Below are 22,204 nucleotides of genomic sequence, written 5' to 3' on the forward strand. Positions count from 1 at the left end.
GATTAAGATAGAAAATTTTTGAATTGAGGCCTCGTTCCAATGGATTTTGCATAGGGCCTCAGTAGATTCAGCAGGGAATTGTTTGGCTAAAACAGAGCTTGGCTGGTAGTGAAGCTTAATTATCAATGTTAGAGGAACGTGGTCGCTGTCTGTGTGGTCGCCCACTGCAAAATCAGAAACGTATGGCAAAAAAGAAGAAGAGATCACTATATAGTCAATTACGCTGCAGCCTCTGGGTGACAGGAAAGTAAAATCACCGGAATTGGCGAAGTTCGTTGACCCATTAAGCCATATTCTGTTAAACTGGAAACAGAATTTTGTTAGACAAATACCAGCACGGTTTAGTAGTTTGTCTTTTGAATATCGGCTTTGAGAGTAAGGAGGTGGTAAAAAGGTGTCGTGGTCAATATCAAGAGCCTTGTGGAACAACAAGGCATCGTTACCAACCCTTGCATTAAAATCTCCTGCCAGAATAATTTCTGAGGAGGGAAATTTTCTTTCCAGGTCCTCTATAAGAGAAGTTAAGTGAGACCAATAGTAATGTAGAGAGGCAGAATTGGGGAATGGTGGAATATATATATTAAGTATGATTAGCGTTGTTTTAGCAAAAGTAAGTTTTATGGCTTGAATTGAATGAGGAAAGTCCGACAATAAATTGACAGCTTCAGAGGTTAGATGCGAGACCACCAGACTTGCTAGACCGGCTTGTGGACGGCCTCTGTTGTTAGTTTTTAGGGCTGTAGAACAATAAGAGTTGAAACCTTCGACGTTAATTTGCGTTAAAGCCCAGGTTTCTTGGAGGAGCACGACATCGAAGGATCGAAGGTAATTCAGGAAGTCTTTGTCCTTGGACTTGCTCCTCCATCCTGAGAGGTTCCAAGAGATTAGCTTGATAGGTGAAGTGGAGGAGGAGAATGAAAGGGGGTTGCCCAGTCAATCAGATTCAGTAAGTGGGTCAAGAAGGTTGTTGGATTGGGATGGAGCGCAACCATTAGCAATTGCCTCAAGGTCGGAATTGTGACCCACGAGAAAGTTAGAAGGGTCTCTGGTTTGGTGCAGAACAGCATTAGAATCCGTTGTCGAAGGGCTCACTGTCGTTCTGCTGAGTTCGCTAGGAGGGACTGCAATGGGATCGACGTTAAAAATTGTAGGACACTTATGTTGGGGCGGAGCCTGAGTATTCGTTACAGTGGCTGCTTCAGCCCCAACAGTCTCAAGCTGCAAGAGTGAATCTTTTGGAGTAGGTTTAGGGGCTGGGAGATTTGCCTCTCCTGAGCTTGGGACAGAACTTGCAAGGTTTTGAAAAGAAATTGTCAGACTAGAATCGGATGGCCTAACTGGATCCATTACTGCAATGATCTCTGCGTCCGGCTGAGGTTTGTTATGGGAGTTCGTTAAGAGGTCAAAAATGTCTTCATGGCCAGATGCTGGAACAGCTGTGGGAGCAACCCTTCGGTCATCTTGGAGTCTAGGGTCAGCTACTTGGTCTTGTTCAATCCCCAGGAAATTCTCGATCTCCATCAGGAACTCCTGGGGGTTTACTGGGCCAATATTCCGAAGCGTATCAGAATTTCCTTGGATGCCTCTTTTGAGCGAGGAGCCTCTGATGTTGGCTAAGGATTTCTCTAGGCTGAGAGTCAGACTCTGTAGGGCAGATTGGTCTTTTTCAGTAAGGATATGGCTGTGGGGATTCACCTGTTTAGTTTGTGAGTTAATTGCAGAAGGCTTATCGGAGGTCTGGGAAGCTGGCCAAGAGGTATTTTGAGCAGCCCGGAAAAAAGGGAGGCTTGCCAAGGATTTTTCTTCTCCTGTAAACAGAGGTTTTAACCCTGTGGTTGCAAAAACTCTTTTAGTTGTTATTTGAAAATTTCCTAAAAACCTCCCCATGCGCAAGAGCATTAAAGGTAATGTGTTTGTGGAAAAGGTAAGGTGAATTCTTTCTGAGTTAGGAGATCCAGGAAGCCATTCTATTTTTTCCAGATCTACGTGGCTGATCTCTGTACGAAGAAGTTTACTTAAAGAGATGAGGGCACATCGTTTGTTAAGCCATTTGTCCTTGTTAACTAGTGCATTTTGAATTTCAAGGACTATTTGATTAGGTTGGAAACGTTGCGAGCAAGCAGAAAAGTAGCTCGGTGTTTCGAGTTTTAACTTATGTTCTTCATTCCCTTTGTCAGGTGAGTCAACCGAAAAAGGCTTCTCTCTATTTCGACTGTTGCATGGATCTAAACAGTGAAGAGTTCCAGAAGCATTTTGTGGGGCACTTTGCTTCATTTTCTTCTGGAGGGTTTCAATTTGGGATGATATTTCTTTAAGCCGGTGGAAAATAGACATAACTGTCCTACCAGAGATAATGCTATATTCTCCCAAGAGGGACAGGAATTGTTCATAGTCCACTTCGGCATTCTTACACAGCATTTGATGGGTTTGTTTAAGGTTTCCCACCGAGGCTGCGATTGTTGGGAGGGAGTGTTTGGTGAAAAGCTGGCCGTTTTCAAAAGAAGGGAGGTTAGCTAGGGTTGAGCAAGTATCACTCTCTTCCCCCTTATCATTCGCCGTCAGGGCAGAGTTTTTCGAAGCAGAGTGGCTGTTAAAATCACTTACTGGAAGTAATTCGGTCCATTGGTCCAGCTTCTGTTGTTTTGGAGCCTTGCTAGGAGAACCGCTGGAGGGACGTTGTCTTTTCTTTTTCTTGCCCATTGGAAGAGGAGCTGGGAGCTAGGCTGCCATGCAGCCAAGGCCACAAATTAAGCTATTTCGATTCCAGTATTTTCCTGAGTTTTTGGAGTTCTGGATGACTCTAAGACTCATGATTTTAACTTGATTTCTCAGTGGTTTTTAAGTGGGAATAGACTTGGTAGAAGAGTGTCAGTTAGCCTGGTTGAGACAAGGACTCATCTCAACTTAAATAGGGGTCAACTGGACTTGGAACCTCTCTATTCCAGCTTTCAGCATTATCTTAGGAGAACTAAATGTTACACTCATGACACCCAGAAGTAACTTGATAACTTCTAATTTCATTAGTTGTTACTCTAAAGTAACTAATTATAGAAAATTGACCTCCACCCCCTCCACAGCCCCAATGGACCAAGAGCAAATCCAGGTTGAGGACTATTTTCCTTTTTGGAAAAAACTGCAGCAAAGAAGGTGTTCTGCCTTTTCCCTGTCCCTTGTTAGTATTTGGCCATCATCTCAACGTAGAGATCCTATTGTTTCCTTCTTTTTTCTTTTAATGCTGACAGAACTTTTAAAAATCTCCTTTTATTATCTTTAAACTCTCTAGCAAGCCTCAGTTCATGCTGTGCTTTAGCTTTTCTTTCCATCCCCCTACAGGTACTATTTGCTTGGATTCCTCTTTGGTGCGTTCCCCGTTTTTCCATTTCTTGTACATGTTTTTTTTACACTTAGCTGAATTGAAAGTTCTTTATTCAACCATTCTGGTTTCTGTAGAAATCTCCCATTTTTCCTTCTTGTTGGAACAGTCTTATAATGTGCCTTTAGTAACTAAATTCTAAAAAATTCCCATCCATCCTGCACTTCCCTCTCCTTTGGTGCCTCTGTCCATGGAATTTCAGCCATTAATTAATTAAGTTTACAAAAATTGGCTTTCTTGAAGTCTAGAATGCGTGTGCAATTACGCTTGGCTTCCCCTTCCCACTCTATAACAAATTCCAAGAGAGCATGGTCACTCCCACCTAAAGCTCCCAACACTTCAACCTCATCCTCCCTGTTGGTTAAGATCAGATCTAAAATAGCTGTTCCCCTTGTTGCCTCTTCCACCTTCTGGACCATGAAATTGTCTGCAAGGCCAGTAAGGAATTTCTTGGATCTTGTGTTCTTGGCAGAATTTGACTGCCAACATCTATCGGGATAGTTGAAATCTCCCATTACTACTGCATCTTTCCCCTTTGAATGTCTGGCCATCTGCTCCGGGAAGGCTTCACCCAACTCCTCAGACTGGCTTGGGAGTCTGTAGTATACATCCAAAATGACATTCCTCACATTTTTCTCCCCCTTAATTCTTACCCAGATGCTCTCAACCTGGCTTCCTAGATTTATTTATTTATTTGATTTATACCCCGCCCATCTGGCCTAAAAGGCCACTTTAGGCCTGGATTTCTTCACCAGTATAAGTGCTCTTAACATATAAAGCTACTCCTCCTCCTTTTTTACTAGCTGCTTCTCTGAAATAGGTTATACCCTCCAAGAACTACATTCCAATCATGAGGGCTTCCCAGAAGCAGCAGCGGTTTTCCCATGATGCTGAAGCCAGGCAAGGAGATTTTGTGTTCCTGATTTGGTGTTGGTCTTGAATCCTATTAAGATAAATAAAGTCCACATTCTGTGGGAGGGGTTTGGAAAAAGAATTCAAATGTTGAATCCAGTGAATTCGGTGGTAGAAATGACAGAGAAAGGAAACCTTGTGTTTATCGTGCTAACAGTTCAAACTGTTATGGGAGCACAGAGAGGGTCATTTTAAAATGAAATGGTGTACGAAATTCAGAAGAGGAAAGAGGATATTATTGATGCTTTGGCAGAATTTGAAAATGCCCTTTATTTCTTGTGTTTCTTATTTTTACTTTTGATTTTTTTATTATTACCAAGGCCCTCACTTCGTTTTGTTGCTCAGGGGAAAGTAAAGGACTAACTCTGACATCTTCAGGGTTAAATTTGGCTTTTCCCCTCCCTTCCCAATATGGTAAATCATGTTTTTCATTGTCTGCTTCTTTCATTGCAAACAGGACAATGTTTTCCTTCGTATAGTAAGGCTTAATCATGTTTATATGGACCACTCTCCTGATTGGTTCTCCATCCTTCTTGATGACATAATTAATTTCATTCATTTTGGAAATTACCCTGAATGGTCCTGCCCCATTTAATTTTAATTCATTCCCTTTGATAGGTCTCAACATTAGCACCTCATCTCCGGGATTAAGCTCTTTCTCTGGCTTCCTCATCATACCAGACTTCTTGTTTCTTTTGCTGCCCCTGTAAATTTATAGCAGTCACTAATTGCTTCTGATTGTTTTCCCCTTCCCTCCTGGGATTCACTAAGATCTTCCTGTGTAATAGATCCTTCTCTATAAGGTACCTTTCAGGATTTTCAGGGGTTAATGGTTCTTCAGTAAGTTTTTCAAAGCAATGTTGCAGCCTGGAATCTGCTTTTTGTTCTTGTTTAAATGCATTGTCTTGGGGATTCTCAACATGTATTAGCTCAGCTGGGTCATTAGTATCTCTCATTACCTCTATAGGAACTTCAACTTTTTCCTCAGCTATTTTTTCATTTTCTTTCTGGGAATGAGTCTGCACTAAAACTCTCTTCACATGCTCAGCGAGGTCAATCCCTATTAAAACTGGCACTGGCAATTGTGAAGCTACTCCTGATCTCCATTTTCCTTCCCAGCCTTGATATCTGGTGGGTATTTCAGCTACTGGAGAATAACAGCTGCTTCTCCAATCCCCTTAACTGTCATGCTTTCCCCTTTCAAAATACACTCCTGAGGGACAATGTCAGGATGGCATAAGGTTACCTGAGAGCATGAATCCTTCAGAGCCATAAATTTAATGTTATTAATAAAAATATTATCACCAGAAGTTTTAAAGAGTTCTTGGTTCATTTCAGTTAGATAACAATGCAGTATTTCAGCCTCTGGAAGTTGATCTGGTTCTCTGTTCTCATTTTGTGCAGGAAGATTAGCCTGGGTTGCCATGGCACCCAGTTCCTCCCTCTTGGTGGTATCTTGGTCCTGCTGTAAACAGTATACAGCTTTAGGCTTAGGCAAAATTCCCTTTTGTGATGCAACTTCTCTGTTCTTATTACACTGGGCTAAGAAGTGTTCCTTCTCCCCACAACGAAAGCAAGTTCGAAAGTTTTTTGATAATAGACCCTTTTTCTCCCTTTCCTTCCCAATCCTTGTTTCTGATTTGGTTATGATCTGAGATCTTGCCTACAAAATGGCCCCCAAACGTCTGTTGGTTCTTAAACTGCCCTCTGGGATCTATTTTCATGTCCTCCCAAGCTTTCCTTTCAACTTTTACATCAGAGAAGTTTGGATTTTGAATGTGTGAAATAAAATCAGCGGCTTCTCCTGGTTTCTGAACATCTTTGGGCCTTATTCTTTCTTTCAGAATCATTACCCTTTTCCGCTTCAGCTTTGGGCTGTAAAACTTTTCCCTCAGCCCCAGCCCCTATGTCAAATATCTCCTTAAAAGCTAGCTCCATTAGTCCATACTCAGATCTCTGTTTCTGTTGTTCAGTGTATTCATGTTTCAGTCGATTAAAAATATTATTAATATCTTCAATATAATTATTACAGTCATCTCTATTATTCTTTTTCTCCCTATTGGTTTTTTCATCACTATTTCTTTTCCTTTGACATGTGTCACAATTCTGACAAAATTCTTTTATTTCCTTTCCCATTTTTGGCCAGTAGTTATTCTGGGATATTCTCTGCTTAGTCCCTGTAATACCTAAATGTCCAGATAAGGTGTCTGTGTGACCTTTTCCCATTATTTCTGTCTATATTCAGGAACTATTAGCAGTTTTTGAAGGTTCTCCCCTTCCCTCCTGGAGTTTATTAAGATCTCCCTATATAAAAGGCCTTTTTCCTCAGACCTGGCCTGTACAGTAGCTCCAGTTCCCATTTTCGGAATTCTATAGAGTCCTCCCCCCTTGAGGTCTCCATTTCTTTTCCTGAGGTGATTTCTTCCTCAGATTCTTCCCTTTCCTGATCTGAGCCAACTGCCATCTCAGTAGGCACTTCTGCTGCCTTTTTACCCCACGTGGAAGGCATGTTTAGTTATTTAGGCGTCTTCTCCAATTTACAAGCCTAAAATTTAAAAGGTACACTTTTTTCCTTTCCTTTTTTTTCACAGTGAGATGTCTTCTGCAATAAAGTTGCTTCCCCAGCAGTCTTCCACTGCTAAGATACTGTGTTTAGAACTCTGGCTCCCAGCCAGGCCTTTTCCTGAGACAAAATTTCGCCCTGCCTCTAGGCACCAAATAAACAGAAATATCAGCTTTAACTCTTTCCAGTTTTTGCTGATTTGAGTCACCTCAGCTTCTTCTGACCTTGGCCTCCGTTTAGTCCCCTCAGAACTCTTTCCTTTGAGCTCAGGACAAACTTGCCAACTGTCCTTTCTCTGCTTGAAGTAAAACTCCCTCCAGAAATGGTTTCCTCAGAGCCTGTCCCTGTCTTAGCCCCCTGATCTGAGCTTAGAAGCCTTCCCACTAAGCTTTTCCCCTTGAAAAAGTCCTAGGAAGTTTACCCACTCCTTTCGCTCACATCCTCTGGCTAAAATATATGTTTATGATCTGGGCACATTTCTGTTTTTAGACGTTACTGGATTATATTCGAATCCCAACCACTTGCCAACACTTGTGAAGCACCTCTGTCTCTGTGACCTATATTATGTTCTGGTACCTCACAAAGATGCAAGCTGCATCTATCTTCTCACTCACTGCCACCAGATGTTTACTTTTAAACATCAATTAATTCAAGGACACATCAGTTAACAAACACATTAAGTTTATCAGGGTGGGGTTAATGATTGGTTGAAAATAACAGTGTCAATCACAGGAAGCAAATCACATATATAAACTAGGCTGTATTTAACTTCTTCTGTTATTTCAATATATATCCTTTGAACCTCTGATCTGAATCTATGTTTGTCCTCTCACTATACTCTCACTGTCCCACACTCCTCCAGAACTTCACACAGAATCTAGCTCACACAGAACTGGACTCCAATCTAATCTAGTTCACACAGAACTCTAATTGAATCTAGCTCACACAGAGCGGAACTGCCTATCTCCTCTAGACTCCTTTTGTACCCCCCTTCTCCCTTGCTCCCGCCTTCCGTCCTCCTTATTGGCTCTCCTGCCAAGGTTCCATTGTGACAGGCAGGTGCTGACTGGGGTACCCGCTACAAAGACCTTTTCCACATTCCATGCATTTATATTGTTCCTCCCCAGTGTGGGTTCTTTAATGTGAACACAAGGATCTGCTTTCACTGAAGCTCTTTTGACATTCCACGAATGTAAATGGTTTCTCCCCAGTGTGAATTCTTTCATGTTTACGAAGATTACTGTAGTCACTGAAGTTCTTTCCACATTCCATGCATTTAAATGGTTTCTCCCCAGTGTGAGTTCTTTTATGTGTTCTAAGTGTACTGCTTACACTGAAGCTCTTTCCACATTCCATGCATTTATATGGTTTCTCCCCAGTGTGAGTTCTTTGATGTGATGTAAGTGTACTGCTTAAACTGAAGCTCTTTCCACATTCCATGCATTTATATGGTTTCTCCCCAGTGTGAGTTCTTTCATGTTTACGAAGGCTACTGCTCTCACTGAAGATCTTTCCACATTCCACACATTCATATGGTTTCTCCCCAGTGTGAAGTCTTAGATGTGAACTAAACTGGCTGCAATCACTGAAGCTCTTTCCACATACCACGCATTCATATGGTTTCTCCCCAGTGTGAATTCTTAGATGTGTACTCAGGGATATTCTGTGACTGAAGCTCTTTCCACATTCCATGCATTCATATGGTTTCTCCCCAGTGTGAATTCTTAGATGTGAACTCAGTGACATTCTGTGAGTGAAGCTCTTTCCACATTCCATGCATTCATATGGTTTTTCCCCAGTGTGAATTCTTAGATGTGAACTATAGGGACTGCTCTCACTGAAGGTCTTTCCACATTCCATGCATTTATATGGTTTCTCCCCAGTATGAATTCTTAGATGTGAACTCAGGGATATTCTGTGACTGAAGCTCTTTCCACATTCCATGCATTCATATGGTTTCTCCCCAGTGTGAATTCTTAGGTGTGAACTCAGGGATATTCTGTCAGTGAAGCTCTTTCCACATTCTATGCATTCATATAGTTTCTCCCTTGTGTGAATTCTTAGATGTAAACACAACTGAAAGCTACGACTGAAGCACTTCCCACATTCCATGCATTTATATGGTTTCTCCCCTGTGTGAATTCTTAGATGTAAACTAAAGGGACTGCTCTCACTGAAGGTCTTTCCACATTCCATGCATTTATATGGTTTCTCCCCAGTGTGAATTCTTTCATGATTACGAAGGCTACTTCTCTCACTGAAGCTCTTTCCACATTCCATGCAAATAAATGGTTTCTCCCCAGTGTGAGTTCTTTCATGTTTACGAAGGCTACTCTTCTCACTGAAACTCTTTCCACATTCCATGCATTTATATGGTTTCTCCCCAGTGTGAATTCTTTCATGTTTACGAAGGCTAGTGCTCTCAGTGAAGCTCTTTCCACATTCCATGCATTTAAATGGTTTCTCCCCAGTGTGAGTTCTTTGATGTGTTCTAAGCGTACTGCTTACACTGAAGCTCTTTCCACATTCCATGCAATTATATGGTTTCTCCCCAGTGTGAGTTCTTTGATGGGAACGGAGGATACCAACCCGACTGAAGCTCTTCCCACATTCCATGCATTTATATGGTTTCTCCCCAGTGTGTGTTCTTTGATGGGTAGTGAGGCTACTTCTGTGACTGAAACTCTTTCCACACTGTAGGCAATTGTATTGTCTCTCACCTATCAGGCATGAAATATAATCACTGTGCATCATAATGCTCTTTGCTTTTTCTATGAATGGACTTCGTTTCTACTCTGGGAGGACTGTGTCAAGTCTATTGTCATCTGAGGCACCTTTGAATGTTTATCTGCTCAGGGAAACTTTTGTCCTTTCTTTTCCTTGTTAATTTTTTTCAGTTGATCAGAAGTACATCAACTTCAATAGCAGGAGAAGCTGGAGTTTTCTTTGTCTCTCTTTTTCTCCTGGTTTCCCTTCTTCCCATTTCCTACTTATAAGCGAGTAGAATTTTTTGGTTTTCTTTTCAATGAAAGAATGACCGGCTCCATTGAATTGCCATTGTCTTCTTCATCACCTAATAGAGAAAAAAAGAGATCAAAGAGGAGTGCAATGTAAAAAACAAAGACCTTACTTGTTTGGAGGAATTCAAATCCCCAGGGCCAGATGAAGTGCATCCAAGGACATTGAAGGAACTGGCTGAAGAAATTTCAGAACCACTGTCTTATATTCTCTTGTCATCATGGGAGGGGGGTTAAGAGCCAGACTGGTGGAGGAGAGCTGACCCTGTCCCTGTCTTCAAAAAGGGGAACCCAGGAACTGAAAATCATTCAGTCTGACATCCATCTCTAGGAACCTTCTTGAGCAGATTACAGAACAGACACTTTGCAAGCAGATTCAAAACAATGCAGTAACAACTAAAAGCTAACATTGAAATATTGAACAAACTGGGCATGTTTGGCTTTGAGAAAAGGAGCCTGGGGAGCGAGATGTGATTTCTTTCTTATTTTTTTTCAACGTAGACGGGTGCTACTTTGTATTGATCTGGTTGCTGTGGTTTGTTGTTTTCTTTTGTTACGTTATGTCTAGTTATTTTTACCTCACTTGATCCTAATTTCTACTGGTCTTAATTAATTGGAGAACTATTCACCCTCTGATGGGACGGCTTCCAGCACGAAAGCTAGTCCGTGCCGATCTAAGGACAAAACAATCCAAAGCTGGCATTTCGACAAGGGACAGAAATGAATGTCAGAGGCATGGAATCTAAGGGAGTGAGAGAAAATCTTAGGGTGGGTGTTCTTCTAAGAACGTAACAGAAGGTTCAGACACAGCTAACAACCAGAAAATCATGGGAACCGAATGATGCACTTATGACAGACAGTTACTCTCTCGGGACTTAGTCCATTGAATTTCTCAATGGGAAGGGCATTTAGAGTCCTGCCGACGTCCTGGATTAACATCTCATTTGAATCTCCATCTTAAATTTTAGATTAGACTCCCACAACACAATGCCAATACTATCGTTACTTACAGAAATTGATGAAGGCTCAGAAGATGTTCGGACCGAAGCCCTAACATCGTTACCATATGTACTCAGGTCAAGATTTATACGGCATTTTCTTTTAACAACATAAGGAGAGTTTATAGTTTTTAGGATACTGAAAATTTTCCCACTGGGATTTCTTGATACACTGCTTCTCATGGAGAGGGAAGGCAAGATATTCTGGTTTGGATGTATTTGAAACATCATGTGGACATGAACGAATGCCTGTCTCAAGATGACTAGGAAAAGGAAGTGAAGTTAATCCATCCTTTACCACTAGGGGGAGATTTTTTTCTTCTTTAACCTACCACAGTGGTACCTCGACTTACGAATGTCCTTACTTATGAGCATTTCGACTTACAAACAGCTCTGGTCACAACTGTTTGCTTCGACTTGTGAACGGAGCTGTTTGTAAGTCGAAATGCTCATAAGTAAGGACATTCGTAAGTCGAGGTACCACTGTGGCAATTCAGATTTCTAACTGTAGGTGGCACCGAGGCTGCTTCTTTGTGATGTAGCTCTTTTGGCAGTTATAGGGAGTGTCGCAGTTGGAGGCTTGGGAGAGCTTCCGGCTTCGGAGTGAGCCTGTGTGTGCGTCTGCAGGGGGGTAAGCTGCTGTTTTCTCCTTTTTAAACATTGTTCTGAGTGGGTTTTGGTGGCTCTGCTTCGGAGTGTGTATGTGTGTCTGCAGGGAGGGTTTGTTTCTGTGATCTGCTTCGAAGTGGACATGTTTGTGTGTGTGTGTGTGTGTGTGTGTGTGTGTATTTTTGGTTTTTTTCCTTCTTAAACCTCAGCAACGGAGGTGGCTCTAGTGTCTCTTTTTTGACTTTTTTTCTTAAAGCCTCAGCAATGGAGCACCTCCCAACTGGTCTTGCTGTGCTCTTTTTAATTTTTTGGTTATTTTTTCCTCTGGGCAGCAGGGGGCGAAGCCGTGGCTGCTGACCAGAGTGAGGGAAGCTCCGGAGGAGCAGGAGGAGGCAGGTGGGCAGGCAGGCGAGTGCTTCCCGGTTTACAGCAGAAAAATGTTCTGATTTTTTTTAAAAAAACCTTGAAGTGTAAAACCAATTTTACAGCATGCCAGCCACCACAGACCCTTGCAGAAAATGTTCTGATTTTAAAACAAACAAAAAAACCTTTGGAGTCACATTTTAATCCCACACATTTTAAAACAAAAGACAGGTCACACTACACAAACCCTAGGAGCCACAGAATGCAAAAATAAATAAATACATTTTACATTTTAAAATTAATTTTCACATTTAATTTTAATTTAATATTACAGTCTACAGTACTTTTCACATTTTAAATACACACTGCATGACCCATCAGAACACAGAAACATAAACACCCTTAGCCCAAACCCAAGCTGAAAAAAAACCCTGTACAGTAAATCCCTGCCTCCCCCACTCCGTTTTTTTTTGGTCGTAAGTCAAAGCTCCGGTCACAAGTCGAAGCAAAATTTTGCGACCAGAGCTGTTTGTAAGTCAAAATGATCGTAAGTAAGGGCGTTCCTAAGTCGAGGCACCACTGTACCTCAAGAGGTGGTGAACTAGCCCTGGAGGCACTTAAGAGAAAACCAGACAACCATGTGGCAGATATCCTTTGATTTGTAGACCTACGTTGATCTGGAAGTCCCCGATGGCCTCAGAGGCCCCTTCCAAATTCGTGGTTCTGTGGATTTGTTAGTTTATAAACGTTTTGATAAAGGGAAACGGCTCTCTTCCACCTTTCCCTCTTGAAAAGAACTCCCACAGGCAGGAGCGGCTTGGAAGGAGAAATTCGGGAGAGCCCCACACCATGCTGCATCACACCTCCTGCAGTTATCATAGGCTTGAGTCAAGCAGGATTGGGAACTAAAGTAATAATAACACTCTACGCATGTTCAGAGAGGCAGCATGGTAGATAACCAAACAGGGACTCCTGCAGCCTGGGCTCAAAGCACCACTTGGTTTGGGAAACTCACCGGTCATGTGCGTGCTTCTGGGGATTTCCTTTGGCCAACCGAAGGTCTCTCCCCCTCCCCACCCGGGTTGGTGGGAAGTCACTTCAGATGCTATGAAATGAAGCAGAAAGAACATAATGAAATTGAAGGGTGGAAGAGTGGCTACGGGAGACCTGGGGTTGGCGGCCCCCTCCCCAAAGGCTCCCAGGGGCTTCCGGCGATGGGGCTCAAATGCTCTGACATCCTTATCCCAGGTGCAGAAAGAAAAGGCATTCTGCTGATGGGAGAGCAGGTGGCTGGGAGCTCTGGGGTTCATGATCGGTGGCTGCGGAGCCAGAAGTTCAGGACTTCAACTCACCCCCTTCTGCAACAAAGGCCAGCCAGGGTGGCCTTGGGCCAGCTCCACCGTCCCAGGAGAAGGAAAAGGGAAACCTCTTCTGAGGACTCTCTCCCTAGGAAAAAAGGTCACCCAAGTCAGAACTGGGATGCTGGCACATCATGATGATGATAATGATGACTCTTTTAATAGTACGGCAATAAAAAGAGCTCACCTGCCTTACAAAGTTTGGAGGGATCTGGCGTTTGGTCACTTCTCTTTTGGTTCTAGGAAGAATAGGGACAGATTGGCTCCGTCTCCCCTCCCCCTCCCTGGGAGAAGCTGCCAGAGGATCCCTCTAGAGAGATCCTGGGAGAAACGAAGAGCAAAAGCTTTCCTTCTGGAGGGCTTCCTTTCTCCTTCTTACATCTGGTGGGGCAGAGAAAGGAGGAGCGGATGAAGGAACAGCTGGGAGGGAGGGGCCTTTTGTAACTGGGATGGTTCTGAATGGCCCATTCAGGAGTAAGGCCCCCGACCGGAAAAGCCTCTTCCTTGCAGCCAGGAGAGCTGGCCAGAGGATCCTCTCCCATCACACTCACACCCACACACCAGGATCACATGAAGGAAATCCCTCTAATCTACCCACCTCATTTCCTGTAGTGGATCCCCAGCATGTGATCTGGTCAGGAGGGAGATCTGATCTTCCCTTTGCTTTTCTCGATCCAGAACCACTGAACCAAGTGCTTCTTAAGAGTCCCCCTCAAACACTACGGAGGGAAAGGTACAGAAGAGGCTCAGGAGGGCAGGGCAGGCATTTGGGGGGTGAGAGAGCTCCATCACTCCCAGCTGACCCCCTTCTTCTCCCCAGAGCCCCATTTCTTGAACATCCTTGTTTTCCCCCTTTGCAGCCCCCTCCCGCCCTCATTTCTTCCTGCACCCCATAGCCCGCTTGCCACCTGGGGGGAGAGTCTTGGGGGGAGAAAGTGCATCCAATGGACACTCCCTCTTTTCTCCCCTCTGCCACACTCCCGAAGGGATCTAGCAAAATCTGAGGAAAGAAGGGAGTCTCCTCACAGGCAAGCCGAGGAGGACCCACTGAGACACAAAGACAAAGGGGCCAGGTGTCTTCCTTGGGTGAGATCAAGACCTCTCCCAGGCTCCAAATTCCCCCCCCCGAGGAAGAAGAGGAAGAGGATCCAGAGAAAAAGAAAATAGAGGCCTCCCCTTCTTGCAAGGCCTTAGCGCATTGCAGATCGAGCGGGAGGAGGGGCCCAATTACAATTGCATGGGGGAAGGCTCTTTTTCTGGGTATTTTTAAAATACAGTGGTGCCCCGCATAGCGATGATAGTCCGTTCCGGAAAAATAGTCTCTATACGGATTCATCGCTATGCGGGGAAAAAAACCCATAGGAACGCATTAAACCCCATTTAGTGCATTCCTATGGGGGAAAAACTCACCTCCATAGCACGGCCATTTTGGCTGCCTGTTAAGTGAGGAATCCGTCCCAGAAAACAGCCGGCGGCCATTTTGAAACCTCCAATCAGCTGTTAAAAAAAGCTTTGCTTTGCGATGATCGGTTCCCCAAGCAAGGAACCGATCATGGCAAAGCACCGCCAGCCAGCCAGCCCCATGGCCGGGCAAGAGTGAGGGAGAGGGAGCGCGAATGTCTCCAGCCAGCAAGGGCTCGGAGGCAGGCAGCTGGGAAGGGTCGTGCCACTCACCACCAGCCAGCCAGGCAACCCCGGACGCCCGGTCTCCTTGGTGGGGCGCAGATGGGGCAAGGAGGGGGTCTCTGGCGCGCTGCACCCCCCGTCCAGCCGCTGCCACCCTGATCCCGGGCGGGCGCCTCCTCCTTTGCAGCACTCTGGTTTGGCACCCACCCCAGGGGTGCGGGCGGGCATTGGGGCCAGGCCCTTCGCCCCTCCTTCCCTCCCTCCTCCTGAGACGCCAATCCGGAGCACCCGCTACCCCCAAGGCCCGCCCATCAGCTGTTCCAAAAGGCGGGCCTTTGGGCTGCTTCCGGAGAAGTGCTTCTCCAGGAGCAGCCCGAAGGCCGGCCCGTCACCTGTAGCTTTGGGCTGATCGCGCGGGAGCGCTTCTCCGGGAGCAGCCCGAAGGCCCGCCCATCAGCTGTTCCAAAAGGCGAGCCTTTGGGCTGCTCCCCGAGAAGCGCTCCCCCGCGAGCAGCCCAAAGGCTGGCTTTTTGGAACAGATGACGGGCGGGCCTTTGGGCTGTTCCCAGGGGAGTGATCCCCCGCGAGCAGCGCAAAGCCCGTTTTTTGGAACAGCTGACCGGCGGGGGCCTTTGCAATGATCATGGTGGAGCGCTCCCCACGATCATCGCAAAGCGAATTTTCTCCATAGGTGCCATCGCAAAGGACTTGGAAGAGCGTCCAGTGTGGCTGAGAAGGCCAATTTGAGAATGACCATCCCTTCTCCACTGAAGACAAACACAACCTGTACTTGTCCAGCTCCCTGATTTTGCTACTTTCGGGACTGACTCTTTGACTCAGCCTGCTGGACAAGTGTCTCCTAAAATTGGGAGAGGCCATGATGGACCGCCTGCCTCCAAGCTGAATGCTCAGATGTCAAGATTTCCCATGTGTTGAGGTCATGTATACATACTAAAAAATTCCAGGTCATTCTAGGACTACTCTGTTTGGAACTTTGTCTTGTCAAGTTATACCAAAAATGCATCGGAGACAGCGTCCATGGAACGTGTTCAGCTTCCTCTCCTGCCGTGCACAAAGGGTCCAGGACTCACTGCAGTACAGGACTGTGCTCAGGGCGCAGGCTGTATATAGACCTGGATCTTGCTATATTCTGTCAGCTTCTTATTAAGCCATACCCTTTTTGTGAGTCTAGAGAACATGGGAGCTGCTTTGCCAAAGCGTTTAACCAGCTCGACATCTAGGGAGAGAGTGTCAGAGACTGTTGAGCCAAGGTACACAAAGTCATGAACAACCTCCAATTCTTGTGTAGAGATGGTAATACAGGGAGGTGAGTCCACGCCCTGATCCATGAAGTGTTTTTTTTTCCAGGCTGATCATTACTCCAAAGTCTTGGCAGGCCTTGCTAAAATGATTGGGAGTGAACAAATGTATGGGAGACCCCCCAACAGGGTCTGCCCAGAATTTCACGCCACCCCCCCGGGGAAAAAAGCAGGGAGTGCCCCTGATGGAACACTTTCCCGGTTCAGCTCAACCCCTTTGGGGGGAGACGCCTCCAGCATGTCCTCCCTTAATGGCCCTCCTATAGGGGAGCCCTGCTGCCATGGCCAGTGCCCTCCCCACGGAAAGAAAGCCAGGCTGGGATGGATCCAGGGAGAAGGAGGGGGCATGCGAGGTGATGGCAGAACCCATCCAGATGAGGAAGGGGGGAGGCAGGAGGCCCTGCTAGCCCCTCCGTCTCACACACACCAACCTAGGAAGGAAGGAAGCTCTGGCTCTCTCTCTGCAAGTTGAAAGGTGGCAAAGAGCCTTCCTCTCAGTCTGTACAAGTCACACACAAGTGTGCGTGCGCACGCACGCGCACACACACACACACACAGATCTAGTCCCGCCGACCCACCTGTCCCCATCCAGTTTTGGCAGAGGTGGGAGAGTAAGAAAGGCTAGGAGGGTTGCTAGATGGGGTTTTGCTTCTCCCAAATCCCACCGCCCTCTTCACCCACAAAGCCCCATTTCTGGGACATTTTCATGCCCCCCCTGTCCAGCCCCCTCCCTCCCTGCACCCCACAGGACAGGAGGCCTTAAAGTAACTTTTCCAAGCCTAGGCAAAAGGGGGGGTGAGGCCGAGGGGGTTGTATGGAAGAAAGAGCACTTGGGGGCTCCCTCCACTCCCCTTCTACCACCCCCCCCCCGAAAAAGGTTGCCTGCAGGATCTGGGGAAAGAAGGGGGGGTCTCCTCGCAGGAAAGCCGAGGAGGTCCCACTGACACACACACACACACACACACACAGACACACAAAGGGCCCGGGTGTCTTTGTCAGGTGGGATCGAGCCCCCTCCCAGAGACTTCCCATCTGCCCCCTCCTCCATATTTACCTCATAGGTCTCATCATCCACCACCACTGAGCGGGTCGGCCAGTGATGATGGGAGCTGGAGACCATAAAGATATGGGGGAGGATGGGGGGAGGGAGTAAAATAGGCGCCTTCCCTTTGCAAAGCCTTCAAGCGGGAGGAGGGAGGGGGCCCAATCCGGACTGCACAGTCTCTGCGGGGGGGGGGGAGAAGGGAGGCTCTTTTTTGGTTTTGTTCCTTAAATGTCTCTCTTCAACCCCTTAGCCACCCCCCCCCCCCGTCCTGTCCCGGTCTTGCACCTCCCGATTGCTCACCTCCTTGCAGCTCCTCTGGCGGGAAACTCGCGAGGAAGCCCCTCCCGTCCCCTGCAAAGCACCCTTTTCCCTGGGGGGGGGGATCCTAGAGGTGGGGGGGGCAGGAGGAGGAGGCCGGACTCCCAGCTTCCCACCTCCGGTTCTGCCTCGACCCCCACCCTTTGGAGCGGCTCCTCTTCTTCCGCCCCCCCTTTGAGAGCTCTCCGTTTTTCCAAAGGGGGGGAGGAGGAAGGAAGGAGCGGAAGGGGCGGAGCTTCAAGGTTGGGGACCACTGGAACAACGTTAGACGGATTCCTAGAGAGGAACTCTCTTAGATCAGTGACATTCTGGTTGGCTTGAACAGAGAGAGAATATTCCTAGAGCGTGAGCGTCCGAGACAAGAAAGAGATCAGAGAGACGCGGATTCCTAGAGGGAAAGCACGCCAGACAAGGGAGACGGATTCCTAGAGGCGACTGGAAAGGTGACCCGGAAGACTGTGGCTTTCAGAGCAAATATACCCCCCTCGCACACAGACACATACAGACACACACGTGCTCAATCCCGTCTTGTGGGGATTTGATACCTTGCACATTGTTAGAAACAGGATGCTTGAAGAATCAAAAAGCGGTGGCTGTTTTAAGGGCAGGTTTTGGCTTCCTTTTCCTCTGCCCTCCGGGAATTGCATGGAGGCGAGATGAAAGCTGGGTGGTCTTCCCTGCCCTTTTGTTAGGATTGGGTGTCCGTTGCCCTTCCCGCCCCTCTGGCACTCTGGCTAAGCCTTCCAGGGAAAGGGGGAGTAGCAGTCAATTCAAAAAAGCGCACGCACACGCACACGCACACTCGCATATATATGTGTGTGTGTGTGTATATCTTGAGGGTCCTTGCTTTCTCCTTCTCTGCCAAGCCAGGAGGCCTCCCAGTTTCCAAGCCGTTTGGACTAGTAATTGAGGTAAAATGGGATCTAATGAAGGAGAAAATAATTGTATACGGGGAGGGGGGGAAGAGGGTCTCTGGTTGGGAAAGGATGGCGAGACAAAGGAAGGCAGCCTTTTGCAGGAGGGGGGGGGAGGAAAAAGACCATGTAGAAGTCTGATGAGAAAGAGAGACAGAGCGAGAGATAAACCAGTGGGAACAGGTCTTAAATGCCTTAGGTTTTAATCTTCCACTCTGTGGAAGGATCATCACTTGTTTATATAAACTGGTCATTAATTTTGTATATACAATGAAATTAACTTTAATATATTCATTTATAAATACAGTGGTGCCTCGCTTAACGATTGCCTCGTTTAGCGATGAATTCGCATAACGATGTGGTTTTTTAGAAAATAATATGCCCCGTATAACGATGTTTCCTATGGGCGATTTTCGCTTAGCGAAGTTTGGGACCATGCTTCGCATAACGAATGCGATTTTAGGTCCCCTGCTTCACTTAACGATGTTTCTTTTTTCATTTAAAAAAGTGTCTTAGAAGGGTCAAAAACGGTTCTAAATGCTTGGATTCGTTAGAGGACCCCCTAAGCCATGTGCAAACCTGATTTGGCTTTGATCTGACTTTTCGTTAATTTATGGTTAATTTTTTTTTCCGGCCCATAGGAATCAATGGACCTGTCAAAATCTGACAGCTCCATGTTTTCCTATGGGGGAGAAAACAATTCGCCATAAATTAACGAAAGTTCAGATCAAAGCCAAATCAGGTTTGCACATGACTTAGGGGGTCCTCTAACGAACCCAAGAATTTAGAACAGTTGCTGAGTCTTCATTAATTTTTTGTGAATTTTTTCTTCCCCCATAGGAAATAATGGAGCTGTCAGATTTTGACAGCTGTCAAAAGTTGGGAGAAAAAAATTCACCATTAATTAACGAAAAGTCAGATCAAAGCCAAATTAACTTTTGCATCCGTTTTAGAGGGTGCAGAAGCTAATCCAAGCATTTAAAACCATTTTTGACCCTTTTATGACACACTTAATTTTGCAAAAATTGACTTCGCAAAGCCATTGGAATGTATTGAGTCAGCTACAATACATTCCAATGGAGGAAACATTGTATCGTATAATGATGTTTCCTATGGGTTTTTTCGCTTAAGGACGGCAATCCGTGCCTATTGGAACGGATTAACCGGTTTCCAATGCATTCCTATGGAAAATGGCGTTTCGCATAACGATGTTTCGCATAACGTTTTTTTTGGAACCAATTAAAATCGTTATGCGAGGCACCACTGTAGTTCACTATGGTGCCCAAATTAAATTACCACGAATCAAGCAGAAATGTAAGCAAGGAAGGCTTTAGTTCCAGTTATGGGTTGGATTGAATGTACTATTTCATAGATGCTGTAGTGTGTAGAGGATACCCGGCAAAGGCCTATGATTTGGGTGAGTGTATCTAAATATAAGCAGAGACATCACCTTGCCAATAAAAGTACGCATAGTCAAAGCTATGGTTTTTCCTGTAGTGATGTATGGAACTGAGAGCTGGACCATAAAGAAAGCTGACCGCCGAAGAATTGATGCTTTTGAACTGTGGTGCTGGAGGAGGCTCTTGAGAGTCCCCTGGACTGCACGGAGAACAAACAAAGAGGAGAAGGGGACGACAGAGGATGAGATGGTTGGACAGTGTCATCGAAGCAACCAACATGAATTTGACACAACTCCGGGAGGCAGTGGAAGACAGGAGGGCCTGGCGTGCTCTGGTCCATGGGGTCACGAAGAGTCAAGACATGACTGAACGAACGAATGTAAATCTGAGTAATGGGAATTGCTTGTTAGGTAGACCTGATATGTCAGAAGGGTGAGGGTTTAAAACAAAAGAGAAATAAAGAAGACAAAAATGTTCTGGCACGTTAAAGACTAACTGCTATACTTTAATACGCGCTTCCTTAGAAATATATAATTCTTTGATACGGGTTCTTCTAATCTGTTTAGTTTGAACAGGGGATATTCTGTACTAGTCATGATTGACATCTAAAGGCTGGGGGCAATGCTCAGCCAGAAGCAGATGTTATGCAAAATCTTATTCTGTTTAGCTTATTGTTTGCTGATTGCACTTGAATGTTATTTAGGTCCTTGGGAAGCGAGAATCCTTCAGCCGTACAATGAGAACGCTAGAGATGATCGCTCAAGGCTTATGTGGCAGTGACACAACACTGTTCTCTAGAGCTTTCCCATTCAAAGTCATCATGGCCATGATGACGCCCAGCCCTAGGAAAGACAAGAAGCCAGATACTTGTTTATATCTTTGTCTCTTTATTTAAGGCAATTAAGTAAACCTTTTATTTTAACATAAATATTTTCCTGGTTGCCAGCAAGCATCTGATTGCAAAGCCTCTTCCAACCTTGAGAGTATTATTAAGCATTTCTTCACTGAACCTCTCTTTGGCTCCATAGGACTTGATTTTCCTTCGGACACTTTTTGCCTTCAGAGAGAGCTGGCAGAAGAGGAAAGCCATTATTGATCACGTCGGACGCAGACTATATCAAGAATTGGAGAACAGAGAAGAGGACTTGACCAACCTAGAAGTTAGAACTCCTCAAGCCACTCAGAATTACTTTGGGATAAAAAAGGGGGGGACCCCTTCAGTTCCGGCATCCAGTGCTGAAGCCACAGCAACAAGCAAAGGCTGAGGATTTGAGCCTTGTGACCCTGGAAGAGTTTCTAGCTTTCCTCAGACTCAAGATGGAGAGCTGTGTGAGAAAGGGTGGCATGGAGACCAGTTCTCAGGGCATAGCTATGGCTGAAAGTTTCCTCCTAAGCCAGGCAAGGGAGCAAAGGCTGGAGAGAACAAAGTAGGTGAGAACATTTCATTGTGGTCATTTCAACGGGTTCCCAAAGAGGGGGGATCCAGTTACAATGTCACTCATACTGGCATAACTCTGGGAGGTAAATGTCTTCAAGGGTAGGAAGATCCACAGATGACACCTGTGGCGCTCCTCATCGTGCAACTTGATGTGCATGAGGTCATGCCTATGGAGGTTTCTTAACTTGAGGCAATGTGCATAACAGCTTCAAAGGTTCATGGGAAGGGCAGCTCTCTGAGAAAGGCCCACTAGTGTAGGAAGTATTTAGTGACAAGTATCTTAGTTTAGAGCTCCATCTTGTGGCTATTAAGGGGTACATCAGTGGTGCTTAGCCTAACCAAACATTGTTCTATGATTCTCTCTCTGCGCATGTGTGGAATTTCTGGAATGTGTAGACTAAGACGTTTCGTTGGCTGAATCTTCTCTTTATGTAAATGATGCTACTTAATAAAAAGACATGCCTCCGGGGAAGAGGAGGAACATTATTAACAGGCAGACATCCTCTTCACCGGTGATATGCCTCATAACTAAAGACTGCAGTCTGTCTGTCTTCATTCTATCAGAGATCTCTCCCTGGTGTTCAATTCAACTGTTGCCTGGGGCTGTTCCTCAGCAACGGTTCCCTGGGGATTATTATCCCTACACACTAGAGCAGAGGTCGTCTACCCCCGGTCCGTGGCCTGAGCCAGATCGGTCCATGAATAGAGACCCCCCTCCCGCACGCAATCCCCTCCCCACATCTGCTTTGCGCATGCGTGCCGGCGTGAGCGCTGCCCCACCCCACTCTCTGTTCCATTCTTAAGAACCAATAGGTCGCTGGATCACAGCCCAGGGACCAGTTAGGGCAAGGATCCCAACTTGTAATCAGCTGGGCCCAATCCCAGTTTTTTGGGGGTATTTTGATTCCCTATTTGTAAACAGGAGATATGTCTCTGACCAATGTTTTCTTT

At 45.7% G+C, this 22,204-nt stretch overlaps 1 protein-coding gene and 2 long non-coding RNA genes across 4 annotated transcripts in view; 1 reads left to right on the forward strand and 2 right to left on the reverse strand.

Annotated features, from left to right (window-relative positions):
- The window catches only part of LOC110070607 (uncharacterized), a 94,102-nt gene that overhangs the window by 18,342 nt on the left and 53,556 nt on the right, over nt 1-22,204 (reverse strand). The window contains 1 exon segment of the mRNA XM_078386432.1: nt 8,181-9,638. Coding sequence (XP_078242558.1) covers nt 8,181-9,638 — 1,458 coding nt within the window.
- Nucleotides 12,850-17,690, reverse strand: LOC140703783 (uncharacterized). Its single transcript, XR_013542465.1, has 3 exons — nt 17,484-17,690; nt 13,792-13,912; nt 12,850-12,940 (listed from the first exon to the last, which is right to left on the reverse strand). It is a non-coding gene; the product is annotated as an uncharacterized LOC140703783 (long non-coding RNA).
- LOC144587312 (uncharacterized) lies at nt 17,981-20,304 on the forward strand. Of its 2 annotated transcripts, none has more exons than XR_013542463.1 (2): nt 17,981-18,152; nt 19,913-20,304. It is a non-coding gene; the product is annotated as an uncharacterized LOC144587312 (long non-coding RNA). The 2 variants fall into 2 exon arrangements; XR_013542464.1 differs by lacking the exon at nt 17,981-18,152 and adding an exon at nt 18,166-18,412.

This window comes from Pogona vitticeps, chromosome 2, assembly GCF_051106095.1.
Source record: "Pogona vitticeps strain Pit_001003342236 chromosome 2, PviZW2.1, whole genome shotgun sequence".
In the NCBI taxonomy this organism is placed as follows: domain Eukaryota; kingdom Metazoa; phylum Chordata; class Lepidosauria; order Squamata; family Agamidae; genus Pogona; species Pogona vitticeps.